Source organism: Rutidosis leptorrhynchoides, chromosome 3, assembly GCF_046630445.1.
Source record: "Rutidosis leptorrhynchoides isolate AG116_Rl617_1_P2 chromosome 3, CSIRO_AGI_Rlap_v1, whole genome shotgun sequence".
In the NCBI taxonomy this organism is placed as follows: Eukaryota; Viridiplantae; Streptophyta; class Magnoliopsida; order Asterales; family Asteraceae; genus Rutidosis; species Rutidosis leptorrhynchoides.
In genome coordinates, this window is record NC_092335.1 from 115,624,844 (window position 1) to 115,649,464 (window position 24,621).

Below are 24,621 nucleotides of genomic sequence, written 5' to 3' on the forward strand. Positions count from 1 at the left end.
GTTTCGGAAGTGCGGCGTTAATACACGAATGGTAACTGCTGTGTGAGAGGAGACAACTAAAGGCAACAATACAAGTTTGTAACATGTCTTTCCAAGATGTGAAACGTACGTTTGTTTGGTCCGTTGATTGTGGATGATACACGGCATTCATGTTTAAACGTGTCCCTACAGTTCCTTGTAAGGCATCCCGAATTTAGAAGTGAGACGAGTACCCCGATCTGAAATTTTAATGGAGATGGTACGCCGTGCCGAGCTAGAATTTTCTTTAATACACGTTTGAACAGGTTTCGTTTCTCAAGAGGTCCGCACCGCGGAAGATCCATCGGTTCCCGAAAGTGGTTGTTAGGACTATTCACCATCGTGGCGAATACTAATATAATGTGAAGAGTTTCTCTCTCCATTGAGAAGTTTTATAAAAAGTTTCCTTACACGGAAATGCGAGCAATAAGACAGGAGTGAAATGAGAACTTAGAATAGGATGAGTTCACACCTTGAGGTAACCATGTCGCGCACTTAGTGGTCGAATGTTGAGGCTTGGTGGGATAACGAGATAGTACACGTAGTTGTATGATAAGTCAAAGAAGAGTGAAGCATCCTTGGATTGGGTGTTATCTTAAGTTCCAGTAATATCAGGCGAAAAATGGTGAAATAACAGGGCTATGTAACGTGGCACGTGTTGATGAGAAGGTTGATCGGGTCCATGATTAAGTATTCAAATTTATCGAGCAAATTAACGAATTTCAGTTTCCTTGATTTCGAGTCGAGAGAGTATGTCTTTCGGGCGTTCAAGTAGAAATATTTCCATATTTGAGTTCCAGTGTGCTAAACGAATTTAGCTAGTAAGGTTTGTGTGAAAGATCATGTTCAAAGTTCAGACACGGAGAGGTTTAAATTTTTCCCTCAGTGAGTTAACGAGTTTAAAGGTCGTGCAACACGAGAAAAGACGGAAATGAATCTTCAGTGATAACCGGCGAGATCTAAGATTTTACGAATACAAGTCTGAGTCGTGAGGGTTTCCCGATTACGTGTGGTTCCGATTGCGAGATGTATTGAGATACTTTGACCACTAACAACATGGTCTAAAAATTGAACTTCGTTTAACCAAAATTCTCACTTGGAGAATTCGGTATAGAGTTGCTCTTTTCTCAAGTGTTCGAGCGTAAGTCGGAGACATTGTTCGTTTTCTTCTTCGCTTGAATAGGTTTAGAACATCAATTATAAGTACGGTAACGATTTGTCTAAATAAGTTTGCACACGCGGCTCCGGAGGTTTATGAATACAGACGGAGCCTTAGATTAACTGAACGGTACTAAGAGAGATTTACAACTATCGTAGCGAGTTCAGAAAATGGTTTAGGAGACATCGTCTCCCTCAACCCTCAATTGATGATAACAAGGATGGAGATCGATTTGGTATACACACGAGATCCTCGTACTTGATCAAGAGGTCATTGATACGGGGAAAAAGAATATCGGTTCTTAACCGGAAATTATTTAGTTCACAATAATCTATACAAGACGATAGGGAAACATTTCTTCTTAACGAATAGGTTTTGAGCTCCTCAACTCTATAGGTGTTAAGTCAAAATTCAAATTATTCACCCAATAAGTTTAACGTACATCCTCCGATATAAATTTGGTGGCACACAATAGTTTTTCGTGGGTCACTTGAATGGCCTAAGCAATATCTAGGGGGAGTGGTGGAGTGCAAGGAGTACGAGTCAAAGTCTTGGTTATAAAACGTCTAACGATAACCGAATCGAATAAGTATGAAATATGCGGGTTGTTGTGAAGAAACGTACCCGTGACTAGTCCATCGTCGTCTCGGGCATCCTAGGTGTCGATGTTGAAAGTTCAACGGCGGGCGTTGGGGTTGGCTTTCTTCTTTGGGCACGCATTCCTATAATGACCCGGTTGGCCACATTCGAAACAAACAACCGCCCTTGGCGCATTGGGCGTCTTTTGAGCGACGGTAATGGTACTTTTACAAATATGGGCCACATGGCCACTTCTTTGACACCTGATGCAAAATGGTTTGCCACATTCACCCAAATGATGTTTGCGACATTCGTTACAGTAGGGCAGGTTTCCGGCATACCCTTTCTTGCCGTCGGAGGTGAAGGACTTCTTGGTGAAGTTGTTGTTGTAGTTGCTCGATGGAGAGGCTTCCCATTTTCTTTTGTTGTTACCCGGTTGGTCCTCGGCCGTAGGTGTCGGCGCTTCAATTTCATTCACCGTTTTTATAGATTGGCGGGCCATCGTTAAAGCCTCTTGTAGGTTGGCGGGTTTGGATGACATTAACCCGTGTTGAACGCTCTTCGGGAGGCCATCCATGTAAAGTTCGACTCTTAGGGATTCGGGATTCATGAGATTTGGACACATTAAGACTAGTTCGGTAAACCGTTGATTATAAGCTTCGAGGTCATTCCCGACCGTTTTTAAATTCCTTAGACCCTGTTCGAGCCTTCGAGTCTCGTCGCGCGGGAAGTATTCGGTGATCATTCTTTCTCTTAATTCGGTCCAAGAGAGTGTAAGGGCCTCATCGATACCCACTGATTGTACATACGTGTTCCACCATGAGAGAGCAACACCGGTGAAAGTGAGGGTGGAAAACTTGACCTTATCTTGGTCCTGACAACCGCTTATGTTAAAAACGGCTTCCGTTTGTTCGAACCATCGGGTGAGAGCAATCGGTCCCCCGGTTCCATCGAAAGTGGGAGGTTTGTACCCCATGAAGTTTTTGTAGGAGCACCCCTCGTTTGAATTATCGGCTCCATGATTGTTGTTGTGGTTGGAGAAGTGATCGGCCACGGCCTCACCCACGGCGGTGGCTATCATTCGTTGAAGGGCTTGTTCTAAAGTTTCGGGAAGGGTATTGTGTTGACCTTGGTGAGCCATTGTTCCTTCATGACACAAGAATATCGTTGATTAGTATTCTTAACAATACTAATCGTGATATGGAATAATGATGAAGAGAAAATTTTCCTTGATTCGCCTTAAATTCTTTATGTCGTAATGTCGGAACGTTCATATGAGTCACCGTAATATAATCCCAGCAATTATATTACCCTGATTCATATGTGCATTCGACATTATTCTATAAAGTCAAGGTGGCGCGTCAATCAAATTAAACAACGAAAGATTTAGATGAAGCGAGAGTTAGTTATGAGTAGAAACGTTCGAGTATAAATGCACAAATAGTCAAGTAATTCCTACTTCATGTCTATATGCCGGTTGTAGTCTAGATTCACTAATGTACCCTATGACTCGGGGTTGACACCAATGAACTCTAAATCCCTACAACCAATGTTCTGATACCACTTGTAGCGACCCCGACAAATCGTCAATTGACGGCGTCGACTACTTAGGTCCCGTTGCGTGGTCATAGGTCTTTAACGTGACGTTTGACCAAAGATATGTCGCATTCCTTTCAAAAATAAAGATTGTTTCAAAGTTTACAAGAATTGTTCATCCAAAAGTTACGTTACAAAGTTATAGTTACATGTGAAACCTATGCGACACAGTTTTAAAGAAAGTCAAAAGACGCTCCATGAAATGCATGTATACTCGACATCCAATGCAAGTATCAAATAATGAGCGGAAGCATGTTTCACATAGCGTTCAAAGACCTGAGAAAAACATAGAAATCTGTCAACGAAAACGTTGGTGAAATCATATGTTTAAGTAAGTAAGTACAAGTGAACCACAAGATTTGCATCAATGAAATAATAGTAATACATTCCAAAAGTTTGTTTCACGAGCACCCAATTATCAATGCTTAACATTCCTTCCATAGAACCCCATCACTTAGTGCTAGAACATACACTGTTTCTCGAAAATATATTTCATTCGTAAACGGTAGCGAACCGTTTGAATGAGGGTTTGTCAAACCCATATGGATCCATACAACATAAGTTCTCGCTTACACCCGGCAAGTGTAACTAATGATAATCGAATTGAGGATTTTGTTCTAAACTCGTATGTAGAATGTTTGTTTTCCTGTACTTGTGTTCATTTAGTAAAGAAATGTTTATGTTTTCTCATTCCAAATGTAAGTTCAAAAAGAGTAAAAGTGGGACTATGATCTCACCTTGAGTGCACGAGTAGTAAAGTACTTCAACAAGTAAACGTGTGCAAAGAACAATGCTAGTCTTGACCTAAACAATAGGTTGTATCAATAACGGTAAACACGATAGGTCAAAGATGTTCAATTAGTCCTATGGCTCGTTAAGACTCGATTATGTAGCATGTGAATCAAATTGTCAAGTTTCATGCAAGATACAAGTACAGAAACAAGTTAGGAAGGTTGCATAATCATTTGGTTAAGTTTGACAAAAAGTCAAACTTTGGTCGGTCAAAGTCAACGAAAGTCAACACGTTCGGGTCGGGTCCCGAACTATTTTTCTGAGGTTTTTATTCATATATAAGCATGTTAGAACAAGTCTCATGTGAATCGGAGGTCCATAGTGTGCCAAACATTTTTCGTATTTTGACCAAAGAGGTCAGAGCCTGGACACGGCTTATGCCGCGCCGCGGCCAGAGGTGTCGCGCCGCGACATTAGGCGTGGCCTGGTACCTGGTCAGTTTCAAATGTTCAAGTCTTGGTCAAAACTTCAAACAACCATAAAACGCAAACCGTAAACAACTAGAAGGCGTATCTTATACCGTTGGAAAGCTCTTTTGACAAGGAACACAACTAAACATGTTTCATCAAACAAAAACATCATTTCCAATGACCGATTTCTCGTCATGTGATCATTTAAAGTCCATTTTCAAGTTTCAAGTTCACAAAATGCATTTTAAGTTTCAGGAATCCAATTCACACATATGATATGCCGTTTTGAAGGTAATGAAACATGCATTACAACTAAACACTAACAATTAACATTTCATGGTATTCAAGCATCAAAAAGTTCATCTCAAGAACAATCAAACCCTAATCAAGAATCACAAAATCATTAATCATGTTTTTGAAGTTTTACAAATCAACCTACACATCAAAATGAAGCTAGTGATACTAGTAACACAATTAAAACATGAACTTTAACAATTTAACAACATTTAATCTTCCAAAATCAAAGATTAAGCAAACCCATTTTCAAGTGTTCAAACTAGTTACTCAAAACAACCAATCGAACAAACAAAACATATATTCATGTTATACACGAGCCATAGACACTAATTAACACTTTTATAATTCAAAAACATCAAGAACACAAAATCTAGTAATTTTAGAAAGTTACCCAAATGAGATGAAATTGGTATCAAGTCGAAGAGGATGAAGAGAGGATTCCAAATATGTAATTTGTTTTGATGTTAGCCTCCAAATCCGAAATTAGATGATGAATCTTGGTTGAGTTCTTGAGAGGAAAATGGAAGTATGAAAAGAGAGAAAGAGAGAAAATGAGAGGAGGAGGGTGAAGGTTTGACTAGTTGACTTAGTCAAATCTTTGGCCTCTTTGCAAGTTTAGTCCCTCTAGTTCGGGTGCGGGTGCGTGAATTAACCAAACGAATTATTTTGAATTACACGAGAGTACGAGAGATGTTAAAATCCAATAACGAAAATATTTTAAGAAGGTTAGCTAATGGAGGCTATGAATCGAGATACTGAGGATAATATTACAATAAAAAGACGGGCGTTAAAATAATTTAACGGAAAAATGCGGGATGTTACAAACCATACGATATAACCTACAACCACCAATAGAACCATCATCGTCCAGTATTATCAATACAAGTTACTGTTCATGTTTCTTCTTCATTCTGCTGTTACTTCTGTTCTTTCTGTCGAGTTTCAAAACGCACCCTAAATACAACCTACTATTGCTTGACGATGAGATGATGATGAAAACATAAAGAAGATGAACAGTGGAAAAAGGGAAGTGATGATGAATGATGATGATACTGTGTTTAAGCCTTAACGATGAAGAAGAATCAAAGGATTTTGATGGCCGCTGCTATCGTTTATTTTTTTTAAACCGTGGCTAGATCCTTCGAGTTATATTATTGAATGAAACGTTTGGGTTAGGTTATCTGGTTATAAATCGGAATATTTGTTGGGCTTGATTTATTTGTTGGACCGATATGTCCCTAATTTCTTATCGAATTGCTATATTTCTATTGTGAACGGAAACCAAACGCCATCAGACTGTCACGGGTTAATATGGTTGGGGATGATATAATTTCAGAAAGCGAGCAAGCAGTTCAATGGCGTAGAGGCTGGGTTGTCTAGCATGAGGTCGCGGGTTCGAGTCTCGGCTCGTGCACTTTATTTTTTTTAAGCCTTTTAAGGTAGTTTATTATTACTATTATTATTATTATTATTATTATTATTATTATTATTATTATTATTATTATTATTATTATTATTATTATTATTATCATATCATTATTAGGAAGATAAGTATTATTGTTATTATTGTTATTAATATTATTAATTAAAATAATCAATTTATTAAAATTAATATTCTTAGTAAAATTATCATTTTTATCATTAATATTATTAATATTAATACTATCATAATTAGTAATATTATTAATCTATTAGGTATTATTAACAATATTATTGTTTTTATTATTAAAAAAATATTAAAATAACTTATTATTAGTAATATCATTATCAAAAATTTTATACATTACTGTCATTATTATCACTACTATTATTTATTATTATTATTAGTATTATTATTATTATAAAAATATTACAACTTTCTATTATAAATATTATTTTACCAAATAAAGTATTAGTTATATAAAAAAAATATTTTAATACAAACCTATATATGTATAAATATAAAGATATTAATCTTAATACGTTATATTATATAAATAAACTCAGTCGATTATATGTGATATGTGTTAATATATATACATGATATAGGTTCGTGAATCCGAGATCAACCCTACACTTGCTAAATGACGTCATATGTATTTTTACTACAAAATACAGTATAGTGAGTTTCATTTGCTCCCTTTTTAATGGCTTTTGCAATATATATTTTTGGGCTGAGAATACATGCGCTGCTTTTATAAATATTTACGAAATAGACACAAGTACTTAAAAATATATTCTACGTTGAGTTGTACCACTGGCATATTTCCCTGTAGCTTGGTAACTACTATTTACATGGGTATTGTAAACGCGAATCCTGTTGATAGATCTATCGGGCCTGACAACCCCAACCGGACTGGACAACCAGTATTCAACGGTTGCACAGTACTTCGTTTCGGTGACTACACTTGGTACGGTGTAGGGAGATTTCATAATAAAGGAAATATACGACGTTGATTAAATGTTAAGTATGGTTGCCAAGTGCTCAACAACTTAGAATATTTTTATTGAAATTTTTATGAATATGAAATCTTGTGGTCTATTAAGATATCGAAATGATGGTTATGATAAACCTATGAACTCACCAACCTTTTGGTTGACACTTTTAAGCATGTTTATTCTCAGGTACGAATTAAGTCTTCCGCTGTGCATTTGCTCATTTTAAGGATATTACTTGGAGTCGATCATCGTAATAGGACCAAATGTTGATGACTTCGTCCAGGAGAATTAGGACGGGTCGTTTCACCAAAGCTCTATCACCTTCAAGTAGCTCTCATTCATTTTAATCCGAGTATGTGCACAACCATACAAAGGTATGGAATATGCCTTTTTTAAAATCATTTTTTAGAAGTTTCACGTGACTAAAATTTACATATATCTTTTTCCAGTATTACTCCATTTTCATTTGTTGTTTTAGTATGTTTGGTTAGCATCTCTCTATTACTCCATAGTGTATAAGACACCGCTATAATGAAAAGGTATCTCCAATTAATTAATGGTTGAGAGTTGCTCGCCTTTCATAGCTATTTTATAGATACATTGAGGTTGTAGTTGGAAAATTTGTTGTTTTATTTTTATTTTTATTTTTATTTTTTTATTTTTTTATTTTTTATTTTTATTTTTTTACTTTTGAAAGTCAATTGTCATACTTGGACCTTTTTTATGTGGTGGTATGTATTCTTTCCTATATTCATGATAACATGTTAATCATGTCATAGATACCCTGTGTCACGTCCCTAGTTTTTCCGTTATCTTTTACGATAAATATTTAACTTTTGTTAATTGTCATATGACAAATTATATTATAAATAATTTAAATTGTTAAATGAAAATGTGTATTCCTGTGTTATTACGTTTCAACGTATAACGGTTATATTTTGAAGAAATCGTTTCGGTTTTCAAACCAACGATTATATATTCGTGATTTTTTTAAATCCGAATTCTTTTATATGACATTCCTATGTCATTAGAAATAATAAAATATTCCTATATTTTATTTCGTGAATTATTATTATGCTCGCGTATTATAAATCGCGCAATGTCTTATGTATCGGATCGAGATCGTTTTATCGTTTGAGTCTCAGCATTTAAAATTCTGGTCACCACCTCAATTTAAGAAATCATTTTAAGTGAGATATGTTATAGTACCCCGATAATTTATATTAAAAAGTATAGTTAATCAACGATATTAATTAACCCTTTAGATCAAATTATAAATGAATTTGATATATTAGTACAATATTATCACTAGTATTATTGTTATCATTATTAATATCATTATTATTATGATTAGTAATTAAAATTTTGACTTTAGATATCATTATGATTATTAATATTATTATCATAGTTATTATTACCATTATCATATAAAAATTAATATAGTTATTATTATTAATATAAAAATAATACAATTTATTATTATTATCATAAATTTTTATTTATCATTATCATTTTAATTATTTATTATTATTATTAATAATATTATTATTATTAATTCTATTATTGTTAAAAACATTACTATTTTATTATTAATATAAATTAGGTTATAAATTAGGTAATCAGCTTTTGATTTTTATTTTTTTTAAATATTTTTTCCTCCTTGATTTGAATAAAGTGTCGATCCACTTTTTATTTTATTTATTTATTTATTTTTTATTTATTTATTTTTTTCCTCCTGATTAAATAATCCGGTCGCCATTTTTTTTTTTTATCAAATCGTGATATATTCTTTATTCCTCTACTGGTTTTGATTTTGTAATTGTCGACCACAATAATGCTATAACATATATCTGCTGAAATCACAATTGAAGAAGATATTTAAAAAAAAAAAAAACGTCGGTCCTCTGTACACTTATCTTTTTGTTCATAATTCGAATACGAACAAATTTTCAAAATCTATTAATGCAATCTTGTTAGAATTGTTTTACTCAAACTACCTGCAAAAGCTCAACTTCCAATTCCTAATATCGAGTATGAATTTTGAGGTCAAAGTTTATAATTTAAAAAGTCAAAGCTGTGTTCTTGGTAAAATTAGGATTAGTTTTGATGTTACAAGTTCATTTGACGATTGATAAAGTTTATATGAGTGATTTAAAATGTTTTTCATGAAGAAAGTATAATCTAAAACATTCTAAAACTCGAGATTCATGTTTGAGTTCATAGTCGATTATTTTTTTTATTTTGCTGTTACTGCTTCATTTTATTTTTCTTCATTTTCAATTCTGATTAATTCAATCACCCAATGTAGATCGTTTCTGTTCCAATTCCACATATTAAATCAAACACCCAATTAGTTGTTACGGTTGTTGTTCTTTAATCGACTGAAAATATTGAAGAGGAAGAAGATGAAACAGAAACGGGGTAAATAAATTTTAGTTATAGATTAAATCAGAAAAACAGATTTGGAAGGATGGTTTAGTGTGTTAGCGGATTAGCGAGAGGTCGCGGGTTTGAGCCCGGTTCGGGGCGTTTTATTTTTAATCCGATTATTGAAGGTTCGTGAATCCGAGGACAACTCCGCACTTGTTCAGTATCATCATACACATATTTACTACAAACTATCGTATCATATCGTGAGTTTTCATAGTTCCCTTTTTATATATATTTTGGGCTGAGAATACATGCAATGTTTTATATCTGTCTTACAAAAATAAATACAAGTACTAAACTAAATTCTACGTGGGTTAGAATCACAAATATTCCCTTAGCTTGGTAACTTAATCTATTGGTCTCTGTACCGTAGGCGCGAATCCTATTGATAGATCTATCGGGTTTGACAACCCCATCCGGGCTAGTAGCACTAGCAGTCAACGGATGTTTAGTACTTCGAGGGTCGAATCCTATTGATAGATCTATCGGGTTTGACAACCCCATCCGGGCTAGTCGCGCTAGCAGTCAACGGATGTTTAGTACTTCGAGGGTATTTATCGCACTTGATTCGGTGCTCTATAGACATAGGGGTATTCATTTTCATTATTATATTATTATCGGTAAGGTTGTTACCAGGTGTCCATGGTTGTAGAATCTTTTTATTACACTGCGGTGTAAGGATATTTATGGAAACTGAAATCTTGTGATCTATTACTATCATCAAAATCATTAATTATGACAAACCTATGAACTCACTCAACCTAGTGTTGACTTTTTAAGCATGTTTATTCTCAGGTACTTTTTGCTTCCGCTGTATAACTTTGCTGTTACATAGAAGTCAAGCCAAGCACTGGGACCAGAGTTAACATCGCCGTTAAGGATTTTGACGGGGTGTTACACCCTGCCAAGGAACTCAAAGAAAAGGACTACGCCAAAGTGCAAACCACAAATGTACATACAATTTTGACTACACAAATGATATGCTCTTAAACATCATATAATGCTTTCGTAAATTGCCAATAAATTTACGGAACGAGCACGCTACAGGATTCGATGTCGAAGCATACAAGCTGTTAGAAAAACCGGTACTTCTACCTACCAGGTTATGTCGGGATTGAGATTACCGAGGTAAATTTCATACATCTCGGCATCTGACATATATCTACGACATTGCTGAAAACAACTCATGTGCATTAGCTCATAAAAAAACAGCCACCTACATAACTGCTAAAGTTCTTTTAGTATGTGTATTCCTATATGTCATTTATCTAATTACGATTAATACTATGATGTCGACTTTGAGTCATAAAACTGTGGTTCATTTTGGTTTGAATTGTAGGATTATAGGAAAATACTTGAAGAAACATCCGTTATGTTTATAATCGTTCCAATCATGACATCAAAAAGGTGATCAACTTCCGCCGCAACGCGCGGATCTCTAAAACTAGTTTATTTATATTTATTGTTTATTTATTTATTATTATTGTTTATTTATTTCTATTTATTTGGGATAAACACCAAAAAAAAAAAAAAAAAAAAAAAAAAATTTAAGTTTCATCAAACATGAAAGAAACCTAACAAATGATGAAAAGAAACCTAACAATTTAGTCACTTACGTTAGGGATAACAATAAATCGGAAATGGATCGAGTGGTGTCATATTTAGGGTTGTGCATGGTCCATATCCGGACCGGACTAGACAATACCTGGACCGGACTGAAATCAAATTTTTTATGAAAATGGGAACCGAGGACCGGACCATTAATATACGGTTCGGTTCGGTCCGGTTCTAACTTTGGTCCAATCGGTTCGGGTAAAAACCCGACCCATATATATACTTATAAAAAATGTTATATATATATATATATTATTTCATTCCATTATTTATAACGCACTTCGTATAATTATCAATATATGTCATGTACAAATGAAAAAACTTAATCATATAAATAAACCAATCCAAGTTCAAAATCAAAGTACTAAACGAAACTTCAAATAATACCAAATTATCAAAGTACTAAAGCGAGGATGATGATCGATAAGAACATAAACTTAACATTTGGGTATATAATTCACAGCCTATCGTTTACCATACGAACTATGATAGCGTATATTATATATATGTATATACATAGAAACAACCTTATAGAGTTTATCATATACGAATTGTAATCCATTATTTGCTTTGGCTCCAAAATATGGTACGATAACTAAAATTCCTATTATTATTTAGATATTGTTTACATAGTTATCATGTATTGTATTTTAGTATATATGTAACTTAATATCTATAAGATCTTTGCCATAATAAATATGTATATTAGTAACAAGGATATATCATCAGTACGTAATATATGTGGGCCACAAAGATATATGTTTTCCCGGTTCGGTCCAGGCCAATGGTCTTTTCGGGTTTGGCTCAGACCGGACCGAAACCCGAAATAATCAAGATATATGGTCCAAGGACCGGACCAAATATTCTCGGTTATTTCGGTTTCGATTCGGTTCCTCCTCGGTCCTCGGTTTTTTTCGGTCCCACCCGGACCATGCACACCCCTAGTCATATCAATATCCATTTAAATTTTTATTCATAATCAAATTCATATTCATTTAATTTGAGGTCATCCATCCATATTCATATCCGTTGGATTAAACAGGTTAATGGATATCCGTTGGATATTAAAAAATATTATAATATCTCGTAATATCCGAGAAAAACAAAAACGTAATATAATAAAAATAATCTTTATCAAAGATGTAACAAAATATGTTGAATTTACTATAGAACATAGATTATGAAAAATTACATATGTGATTTATATGTTAATTTTGTTCGAAATACATGTTTTATTGTAATATATCATAGAGTATTTCATTATAAGTTTGAAAGTAAATGTAAATCTAACGGTAAATATATTTGTAATAATAAATATGTAAGCATATATGTATATTTAGGTATTTGTATATGTATTTCGGGTGTTAATGGATATATCCATGGATGAAACTTTTCATACATATCCATATCCATTTAGGTTCATCCATATCTGTATCTATATCCATTTAAGTTCATCTATATCCATCACGAAACGGGTGGATCGAGTGAATATACACTGGATCGGGTGACCATTGTCATCTCTACTTACAGATCATGAACAACCAAACAAAACCACAAGAAAAACACCTCTTAACAAACAAACGTATAAAAAGAAAACAAGCGGACAACAACAATTAAATCGTCTGAATCAACACTAAGAAAACTCCATATAAAAACTCGCCAAAGCTACCAACCTACTAAGACCCCGAAGGGTCAGCCCCTCCGAATCAGGTATTTATTAAATTGATATTTATTATCTATATTTCTATACTTACGGGAATTTATAGAAATACTACTTTATATAAAATAGTATCACAATTTATAAAAATATATATATAAAATTGCGCCATTGGTCCTTAATGTTTGCTCAATGTTTTTAAGATGTACCCACAGTATTTTTTTGACGTGAATGTCCCTAATGTTTGAGAATGTTGTGTCGTTTGTCCCTATTGTAACCAACGTTATTTTCTCATCGTCGGTATGCATCACGTGAGATGCATACGAGGGCTTTTTAGTCATCAACGATTGAGAAATAACGATGCGCACTAACGATGGGTAAATAACGTTTGATGGATACCTAAATTGACTAAAAAGCCCTTGTGTGCATCTCAAGTGATGCACACTATGACATTAATGATGGGGAAATAACATATGTTACGTTCAAGGACCAAGGAACGTTTTCAAATATTAGGGACATTCACGTCAAAAAGATACTTTAGGTCCATTCATGAAACTTTTGACAAACATTAAGGACTAGCGGCGTAATTTTGTCCAAAAAGTTGTCATTTTACACCATCCGTTCGTAGGCACTAGCACAATCTTTGTTTGAACTCGTCGTTACTGAGTTTTTCACAAGCATGACTGGAAAATTTTTCTAGTGTACCCGCTCACAAAGTTTGAACGTTTTCAACACACCTATTCGAACAAAAATAAAAATATTTAAAGTCAAAAATAAAATGTATAAATTTTTGAAATTCAAAATGTGATATTTTTAAAGGGACTAAGAGAGTAATAACTTCCAATTTCAAGAAATGTAGTATAAAAAAACTAATCATTTCGACAATTTATTTCACTTAGCCGTAACGTAATTGTACATTTGTACTACCTACAGACCCTACAGTTTTATGTTTACCCTCAAATGGCGAAATGTAACGTAATGTACTATCTACAGTTTTATGTTTACCTTCAAATGGTGAAATGTACAAGTGACAAGTTCAAGTAGTTGCACGAATAAATAAATAAATTAATAAATGAAATTAATTAAGTGATTTACTTAAAAGAACACAATAATTTTATTCAGATGTACAAAAAAAGCTATCCCGTAACTCCTTATATTGTCATTAGAAGATGCACAACTAGTAAAGTTTGAACCGAGAACTCTTTTTGAAGATATTAAAAAGTTAACTATTAATTTATAAATAAATAAATGAATGAAAAGTGATTATATAGAAGAAAAAAAAAATTGAATATTGTAACCTTTGAAGTGTTATGCTGCAACTGTTATCTTCTAAATCAAACCTGTGTATAAATTACCTTTTATAATTAAATGATGAATATTATAAGGGGTTGCAGTGACCATTTATTAATCAACTCGTATTACCAAATGATTAAGATTTAAACCAAAGGATGTGAAGATAACAAGAAGACAATTAATTGGAACATACAAAGATTAAACTAAGGTCATTTGCTACAATGCCGATATCAGTATTTGTTACAAGAGATTCGAGAAATATTCCTAAACCGTCACCTATCATATCCATATCTGTATCCATTAATGTTACATTCTCCTACTAAAAAATATGTTCATGCATATCATAAAAATAAGACTTTGTAACAAACATAATAATCATTTCATCACTGAAACTGCTCCTCTTGCTTCAATGTATTTTCCTTCAAGCTTTTAGTCAACCAAATTGCAGTTTCTCTAGGTGAAACTTTACCCGGCCCAAATGGTTTCAACAACACCCCAAGTTCTTCAAATCTTTCCTCATGTAACAATCTAGCACTAAATTCAAGTAATCCTTCTAATGCCTCGGCACGTTGTTTTTGTGATGACGTGTCGAACCGTCTGCGCCGTGTATCTGATGAGGTTCGGCTTGATGCACCTGCAGTTGCGTTTTGGTCTGAGCAATCACTGCCTGATTCGTGCCATTCGGTTGGGGAGTTTGAGTTCTGTTTGGCTGATGTTGTATTAATGTCTTTAACCATGCATTTGTCTTTCATGATTGAGCGATCACGTGGTGGTGGTGATGATGATCCTTGTGCTGAGGTTATCGATGTTCTACGAGTGGGAACAAAGACGTCGTTGTTTGGAGAAAAGTCAACCATTCGGTCAATTCTAGGGGCATTTACGGAAACATCCATTGAGTTAATGCACTCGAGGAAACCGGTGCTTTTCCCGTAAGGGAAATCTTCGTGTACGCCTTTTTTAGTAAGTGGCAACGATGCCCTTCTATTCGTGGGACCCGATTGTTTTACTGAAGTTCTTGAATCTGAATCCTGTACCTGTAAGGATTTATACTTCAGATCAACATTAGAAAAATTAATTTATTGTTGATATAATCAAATTAAGGGCATTTTATTATACATCAGATTGATGAGATGTATGGTCAACCCTGGCACAACCTGGTGACCCGTTTCAAAGTACATTGGAAAAAAAAAAACACCCGTTTAAACCCAAACCCATTATCCACCTCTCACAAAAAAGATCACTAAATGTCTAAATGCGTACCAAGGTTGAAAAAGTTGCGAGACAGCGACGAGTCAGTCGGGACTTTGAAACGACTACTTGGTTGGGTCGGAGTCGAGTCGTACGTTGACTAACGTTGACTTTTAGTAACAGCATATTGTAAATATTTCAAACATATGTATATGGCACGAAATCTGAGTATAAAGACCTAACTTTGACCGACTAAGACAAACTTTGACTTGACTTTTTAGCTTTCACTGACTAACTAGATGTTTTTGGGCGAAACGGGATGGGCTAGTCACCAAACCGACTAGTTGACAGACTAATCGGCTGAGACGGCCGCCATTTACAACACTGATCCATACACATATTCACAAATGCTACTTGATAGCCCTAATGGCCTACTAGTAGCAAAGAAATGAACAAGATGAACTTTATATATCTATTTACAAAAATGAGTCATTACTTTTCTTACCGTTTCACGAGCCTTTGAGAGCTCTGTGCGTTTTTTAGGAGCAGATGAGATCTTTGGTGAAGTAAACCTAAGGTTCTTTGAAGCAATATTCTTAGTAACCGGTGATTCTTCACACATGCTTCCAATAGACATACGTTCCATTTTTCGATGCAAGTAACTAGGTGAATCGAGAACCCATTTAGTTGAAAAGGGAGAACCTTGATCACCTAAAGATATGCTTGGATTCAAAGTTCTATCATTTGCATATGATTGCCGCCTATCCTTGGACTTTGGACGAAGATAAACTGGCTCAGAAAATCTTGTTTTCTTCGTGTAATCGGATTCGGTCCAGTTAGTTGATATACTGCTGCGCCTCGGGTTATTAAGTTTAAGATTGACTTTAATCACATAAGGCTGTAGGTGTGGATGCCTCAGTAAATCTCCTGCCTAACAAACCAAACATATACTTTAATGAATATACACCGAGACAAAGTAATCCTATATTTTTTTTTATATGTTTTTCATGTGTTGAAGTACCGAATTGTACTTATAAGTAACAGAGAGCAAGTTCTTTTGGGAAATCCACTTGAAAAGATATGCAAGGGGTAACAGATTGTATATGTGTTATATTCAAGACTTTATATCCCATTTTGATGTGGCATTTCCAACCCATTTACATATAAATGGGTCTATTTGTCGTGGCTTGCCTCAAATGGATCAAATAAAAACGGTACTCATCAAAATGGGATATCTCAGATGGATCAAAGAAGACAAAAATCGCCTAATGGCTATAATCAATGCATACAACCTCCCAGAGTCCTAGATTGTTTTATTAACATATTTTTTAACTAATAATATTGTTTTGTTAACTAATGCATTGATTATTTAACAAAAACTAATAGTAAGCTGAACAAAAAGTATTTGTAACAACCCAACCCAGCTTTTTTCAAATTAAAATTACACATTTTAAGCAGAACCCATTTTAAACAAAACCCATTTTGACTCATCTACCCCGCCCGTCCTGCCACCTTCAATAAAATCAGCAGAGAATTTGAACATAGCTAATCCTAATTACGATATGCAAAAGTTGATTTGTAATAAACGAAGGAGAAGTGGATATACACTTGGTCGCAGTTCTGGATTTTTCCGCAGCATGCTTTTCACAAGGCCTCGGCTGAAACAGAAAGGTAGGATAATTAGATTTCGCAAGTAACATAATGATGTACCATTAAAGTACTTATATTTAGAAGTTTAGCTAGTTGTAATATCAAGTGAAAAGTGTGATGCAGGATTACATAATTCAGTATAATTATAATGACTCACAAAGCACCAGTGTATTTGGTTGGAAGTGGTGCCACAATCGACTTATTGATCTTGTTTATCAGTGCTTGCATGTCCTGTTTATACAAAAACCAAAGTTTTTAGCTTTCTGAGTGTCAAGAAAACTATAATGGTACAGATGTTAAATTTCAAAGAGCTTGAAATTTATAGCACATCTAAATCTAAATCTAAATTCAATATTAATAAAATTTATTATTGAAACAATAAACAACACTTCAAATCTATAATTTCCCATAGCAAAGAACATATATCCTCGTGCCATGGTCGAAACTTGTCCTTTATATTAACAAATATAATGAATTTTGGTGACAACTAATTTGATCATACCACATAAGCTAAAAAGGAAAACAAAAACATTTGTGAGAACACTTACAAAAGCTTTAAATGCAGCCTTATGGCAAGCCATTTCATATATACAGCATCCTGGAGAAATAACATGAAAAATCATTAATACGTATTCATCTTAAACAGCTAAACAAAATGTACTTGATACAATCCTTTCACTCTTACCAAGAGACCAAATATCTGATTTTGAACCGTATGGTATATCTGCAAGAAGCTCAGGGCACATATAACTTGGAGTTCCTACCACCTAAGTAATATACAAACAACAAAAAACGGTTAGATACATTACATCTACAAATAAACATCATGAGCTCAAACTTGAAGGCCGAAACACATCACTCACTGAGGAGGCAAGGTCATCTGAAGTTAACATCTTGGCGAGTCCAAAATCACCTAAAACATGCAATATTGATAATAAGGCATTGTTTTGTTTTAGCTCCAGAAAATGTTTATAAAAATATACTTACCAAGACGTATGTCATGATCTTTTGTCAAGAATATATTTGAACACTGTGAAAGGATAAAGATGAGCATATGATGGTCCACTAAAAATTGATAAAGATGAGCATATGATGGTCCACTAGAAAATTGAATCAACAACAGTAATTTAATTTGTTGAGCTGACCTTAACATCACGGTGAAGAACATGATTCAAGTGTAAGTAGTCGAGTGCCATTAGGAGTTGAACAAGCCACTTACATAGTTTCTGCAAGAATAGTTTGTTTTTAATGATAAGAACAAACAAACAAGCGCAATGGGACTTGTAGAGTATATAAAATGAATACTACCTCCTCAGAAAACAGCATGCCATTCACCTTTTTAATGGCACCTGCCCTGCAAGAAGAAATTGAAAAAACGGTGATCACCATATAATTCCATAATATTATATAAAAAATAATTTGAGGGGAAAACAAAGTACTCACATATCTCCGCCTTCACAATATCCAATAATAATGCAAACATAGCATCCCTGTCAAAAAGAAAACAATTAAATAGATAATTTTTTGAGTATAAAGAACAAGCAATTCCTGCAACCACTGTTTAATACTCATAACTATCGTAATAGCTTTATACAGTCATGTATATACGCAACTTTACGATATAGAGGCTGCTTTAGGAACATAATGTACGACACTACACATCTTGATGAGATGTGCGCCAAAATGACAGATGGTATAATACACCATGATTCCCCATATCCCGAGGAACCAAGCGCGTACAGGTAAAATAAAACTAAATATGAATGAGAAAAATGTAGCAAGCTGTACGTGATTGAGATCAATATTCCAACTTCAGCATATATGATGCTGCAGTACATGTTTCTCTTACAAATATGTATATTAGGAATTATAATGAGAGTATCTTGAACTAAAATAAAAGCAATTTCCATGGAACAAATAAAGAATGATGAATACTTCAGTTTCTTACCTTCTCTACCCAGGAATCTTTATATTCCACAATAAAGGGATTTCGCATTTTCGAGATGAGCTCCATCTACAAATAAATAGGTGTTTAGTGTGTACATATTTAAAAAGTCAACTTTAAAATTTCAGAGGTGATCAACATATACTGTTTAGATGTAAATGCATACGAAATTAAACATGGATAGCAAATATTTACTTAGGCAACAACTGTCCTAGCCAATCTTATAATACAAACAAATAAAAATAAAAAAATATCAAAGGACAACCAACCTCCTGATGAGCAGACCTACGGGTTCTATCAGTTTGGCGGGCAAGGCGTATCTTTTTCAACACATACCTTAATATACAGAATTACATGGAATGGGATTAACAATCAACAGATGTCAAGGAAAATGAAACTAAGCATCGTCAAATAAACATATGACATATTATTATAATGAAGCAAGTAAAGAAAAAGATAAACGTAACAAACTAGTTGAACAAGTTGGTAAATTTCAGTTCCGTCCTTACTTTTTTCTTTCGTGTTTATGTCGTACAAGATGGGCAGCACCAAACGCCCCCCTTCCAATTTGCTCAAGCACTTCGTACTGGTCCATGTAGCTAACAACACATTACACTACGAGGATTGACAAGATACTTCCAACTGTCAACATAATGAATAATAGAAAATCCTGTCAGTTTACATTTAAAGAGAACAAAAAATGCACTAGAAGACGGTAAATTTAGCCACTTACTATAAGCATCTTTGCACACTAAGCCAATGTTTCTTTAGATAAAAGTTTATGAGAAAATAGAAAGGAGAATAAACAATCCATTAACAACTTAAAAGATGGTGGCAGAAGAGTACTGCAGTAGGAAGTCCTATAAAGTATCAGGCATGCCATGTATCTTAAATTCATTAGAAATAGTGAAACATTAAACGTACTGAACTAAGACAACATTGCATAATATATTGTAACCTACCAACATGAAGATAAATGTGAAACTTATTGTTAGTAGCCTAACATACTGGTATTCGCTCACCGCAATCAATCCTAACCCACCTTTAATTAAAATAGAAAGATCACGTTAACTTTCATACACTACCTCCGCATTTAGTCACCAAGTTACATGTTTACTTTCCACTTAATGATCTGTTTCTATAAAGCTCTTAATTCAGTAAGTAAAATTGCTGTTTATTTGTCACTAATCTATCACTTAATCTGAAATTTTGTCAATTTCTGGGAGACATAGAATCAGACACCCCTTCCCATTAAGAGTCAAATGGAAACAGGACTTAATACCGAAAAAAAAGTAAACGGCCCAATCAAGAATGTATCCCCACCCACAATTTGGGAATCACAACACAAGCATTCGAGGACAAAATAACCATAATTTATCCCCGGCTTGTATACATCATCCAGTGTCCATTAAGATGGAGAAATTTCAAGCAGAATTTACAGAATTTTTTACCTCACCAACCGGAACATAAAAATATAAATACTTTTAAATATACAAAAACTAACTTCTCAATAAAAACACCAACCAGTATGTGTCAGTTTCTTATAAATCTGCTCGGAATTCATAAATGTAAACAAAAATCAAGTATTGTAGTAACCTACTCTGTCTCTTAATCAACCATTTAATAATGGAGAACATAACAGCTAAACTAATTACTCATCATTTTTCAATTTAATCAACACATCAAGTATGAAATACTTAATAAAACGACAATGTGCCTCTTTCCACCACCATTTTACATTTAATCAATTTTAATTAATTAATTAATACTAGTAAATAAATAAATGTCTGATGTATTATTACATACATTATTTACACAATTGGCACTAAATCACAAAACGAAACACTACATTTGAATTTAACGAGCGGAGATCCAATTAATAGCAAATATAGGTCCACAATTAAACACATCAAAACGAAAATTAAGCACGAATCAACTTGAAAAACAACAAAATGTGCGTATTTAGCAAGCAATACCTGTAAAAATTAAACCTAATCAGCAAACGAGGCAGCAGCTGCTACAGAATCAACTGAAATCAAAGCAAAACCACGAATCAGTAAAATCAATATAATGCATCGTGAATCGTACCGAAAAAAAAAAAAAAAAAAAAAAAAAAAAACTTCAAATGCAGTTACAGTCACTGAATCGAAGTCAACGATTAGCGTCAAACTGAAGTATACATCGATAATCAATAATGTATGTATAGCAGAATTTGTAGGAGATGAAGATTACTTGTTGCGTATACGATTGAAAATTGAAATCAGAAACCTAACATTTAGCACTCATAGACTACTGTTTAAGTACTTGCAATAAAATTGAATTAAATTGAATTGAATTGATTGAAATAAGAGGTGTTATGTGTTTGATGTAAGGCTTCAATGGAGAGAGAAGGGTGGGGGTCTGGGTGGTGGGGGTAGGGGTAGAGCAGACTATGTATCTGCTGCTACTATCGAGCTTCGTCTGTCGTATGTGTATGGTACAATAACTGTTGCATGATGTACAACTTTGATACTATTTAAATATGTCTAGATCTTTTGATTACTACCGAGTTCTGTAGCATCCTTCTATCCAAAACTATAAAAAATAAAAATTAAAAATGATTTTTTATTGTTGAATTAAGTAATATATATTTTTGTTTTGTTCTTGAAAAAGAAATGTGTATTCAGCTTTGATGCATGTGACCGAAAAAGATGTTGACATTGAATTTTAAAGCAAGATTTTTAGGATTTTTTTTTCATGTGCTAAATTAATTATTACTCCGTATATATTTCAAATTAAATTAAATTGCGGTATTCGAGTGTTTGACTACACGATTTTACCTTCTTCTACACGATTTTACCTTCTTCGAAAGATTTTTCCGGCCGAATGGCTGATGAAAAAATAAACTCTATTAATCTCTAAATAGTGCAGTTCAATTAGTTTTTATAAATAACCATTGTAAGTGGATACAACGCGGACATTTTTGGTTTGGTTGTGTGTGCTCGGTTTTTTGAGAGGTAGTTTCATTGCTGTTTTGAGCTAAGCCCTCGTAGCCTCGTCTACTTTTCTGTACGTTTGTGGACATTCATCTCTTGATGAAGTGTCCCTTGTTGTTATTAATGTTATGTTTTTCGAAAATAAATAATTATAGCACGGACGTTTATTATGTAATGTGATCGGAAAATTATGTGTCATGTTAGGTTTACTTATAATAATTTTTACTCAATTTGTAACATGTTCGGATATAATTAAATATACTTTGTTTTATTAATGTGTTTTTTTTTTTTCTGCTGACGTCTTATGTCTGCAAAAGGATAGACATGAAACAATATATTATTTTATCTACATTATTGCAGCATTAAAAATATGTTTCTAATTGCAGCAGACTGAACATAAAGAGATAAACATAAAATTTCTTATATATACGTTTTATTACTAATAATAATAATATACTTTTATAGTTATATTTTATATTATTAATTAATATATAATTAACTTAACAGAAATCATATGTATGTTAAAAGATTATGAAACTTTAGTTATATCTTTATTAAATATATTTGTATTTAACTTGTATCAATATTTTTCTTAATATTATATCGTATAAACATGCCTACAATAAATAGACAATTTTCAATATTCACCGCACAGATCTTCATACGACATCTTCTCTATAACATTATTCACGAACCTTTGAACATAATCATTTTAAAAACAAACAACACTGATGTTATTCATATCATTGTGATCATATTTGATTCTTCATATATTCCATATCGATATGTAGAACATCTATGTATATAAATTTGTTAGAAAAAAAGTCATACAATGGTTCTTCATTTATTATTCAAAGCACCCAGAGACATCCAGCGATGAACGTGGATGAACCGGAGACATTGAGCGATGAACATGGACGCACTCGAGAGTTCAAACGATGAATGCGAATGCAAATGACTGCTTAAGCGATTGAATGTAAATGCAGCTAAGAGTTTCGAGTTGTTAGCGTGGATGCAACCGAAACTTCGAACGATGAGCATGTATCTACTCAATCAATCACTTGTTTTATATAAAATCGTGATCCAATATTTTTTATTGGCTATAAAAACTAAAATAAATAGTGTCAAATTAGTTGAAAAAGAAATGAAGAAGATAACGACCTGTTAATGCTTTGATCGGAAATTACGGTTACGATGATGAAGTGGTTATAGATTGAATAAGATAACGACCTGTTAATGCTTTGATCGGAAATTACGGTTACGATGATGAAGTGGTTATAGATTGAATACTGGAATAATTATAATTGAGAAGTTTAAGGGGTGAAGTTTTCATATATGCCCTTTTTATTTATTTTTAATTTTAAATAACCTTAAATATTCATGACCATTGATTAAAAGTATTGATGGTCTAGATATGTTCTCACCATTTATATAAATGAGAACATTCTCACTTGATCACATTTATATAAATGAGAACATTCTCACCATTTATTGTGGGTTTTAAGGTATTTTAATTTCATATATGATCTATAAATCTATAAATTTAATTGAATGAAAAGTATATATTCACATGAAACGATAATGTGTTACTGTAGAATTTTGGCTTGTGAAAACAATTACACCAACCCTACCCACCATTTTCTCCCGTAACATATTCATATTAATTGGATATGATATTAGATATGGTATTTTTTTTAGAAAGGCAACATTTTATTAATATTGAACAGAATGTACATACACGAATACAAAAAACCACAAGCTAGCACACTGTATACTCAACAAGCTAACAAACTTTAACATTTGCTAAGAGGGCAACGAAACATCCGCTAGCTAAATTCACAAGACAAAAATTTGTGGGTTATGAATCCAATTGTGCCAGTCGATTACTTTGCTTTTGCACCTCTTCGCTATCCACTCAAAACTTGTAACTTGGATTTCGTTTAATGCAACCGGAATGTTCCAACATTTATTTGAAAAAACCTTTTGGTTCCGGTTTTTCCAAATTAAATATGAACACGTCCACGCCACAGCTTGTCATATGACTTTCCCCACTGATGAAATCGTTTGACCCGAATCATTAAAAAGATCTTCAATGTTAACAAAAGGAATCCCACTTCGTGAAATGCCCCGTTCATATACATTATAAACGATTCACAATAGTTGATTACATCGCGAGGTACTTGACCTCTATATGATACATTTTACAAACATTGCATTCGTTTTAAAAGACAAACTTTCATTTCATCGACAGTTGACAGACATGTCTACCCTTTCATAATTTATCCAAACTATAAATGACTTAATAGTAATCTTGTTGAACTCAACGACTCGAATGCAACGTCTTTTGAAATATGTTATGAATGACTCCAAGTAATGTCTCTAAAATGAGCAAATGCACAGCGGAAGGTTTCTTTAATATCTGAGAATAAACATGCTTTAAAGTGTCAACCAAAAGGTTGGTGAGTTCATTAGTTTATCATAATCAATCATTTTCATCATTTTAATAGACCACAAGAATTTCATTTCCATTTCTCATAAATATACGTCCCATTCATAGAGACAAAAATCATTCATATGGATTGAACACCTGGTAACCGACA

The 24,621-nt window shown here is 33.5% G+C and overlaps 1 protein-coding gene across 1 annotated transcript; it reads right to left on the bottom strand.

The window, feature by feature from the left end:
* Positions 1-14,614: 14,614 nt before the first annotated feature.
* On the bottom strand, positions 14,615-21,078 carry LOC139896693 (serine/threonine-protein kinase Nek3-like). The gene is made up of 15 exons (XM_071879327.1): positions 21,023-21,078; positions 19,556-19,688; positions 19,316-19,382; positions 19,050-19,115; positions 18,545-18,591; positions 18,410-18,455; positions 18,247-18,327; positions 18,089-18,131; positions 17,965-18,014; positions 17,787-17,868; positions 17,650-17,699; positions 17,259-17,332; positions 17,058-17,109; positions 15,957-16,382; positions 14,615-15,291 (listed from the first exon to the last, which is right to left on the bottom strand). Exons 2-15 carry the CDS (start codon positions 19,639-19,641, stop codon positions 14,647-14,649), a joined length of 1,815 nt encoding a protein of 604 aa, XP_071735428.1. The 5' UTR covers positions 19,642-19,688; positions 21,023-21,078; the 3' UTR covers positions 14,615-14,646.
* Between the last annotated feature and the right edge of the window lie 3,543 nt (positions 21,079-24,621).

Bases quoted from the DNA above. Each gene is read 5' to 3' on its own strand.
- LOC139896693 (XM_071879327.1), bottom strand. From the start codon at position 19,641: ATGGACCAGTACGAAGTGCTTGAGCAAATTGGAAGGGGGGCGTTTGGT. The intron at 19,116-19,315 runs GTTGGTTGTCCT...ATTTATTTGTAG, and splicing joins GTAGGTCTGCTCATCAGGAG to ATGGAGCTCATCTCGAAAAT. The intron at 18,132-18,246 runs GTCAGCTCAACA...ATCCTTTCACAG, and splicing joins TTCTTCACCGTGATGTTAAG to TGTTCAAATATATTCTTGAC.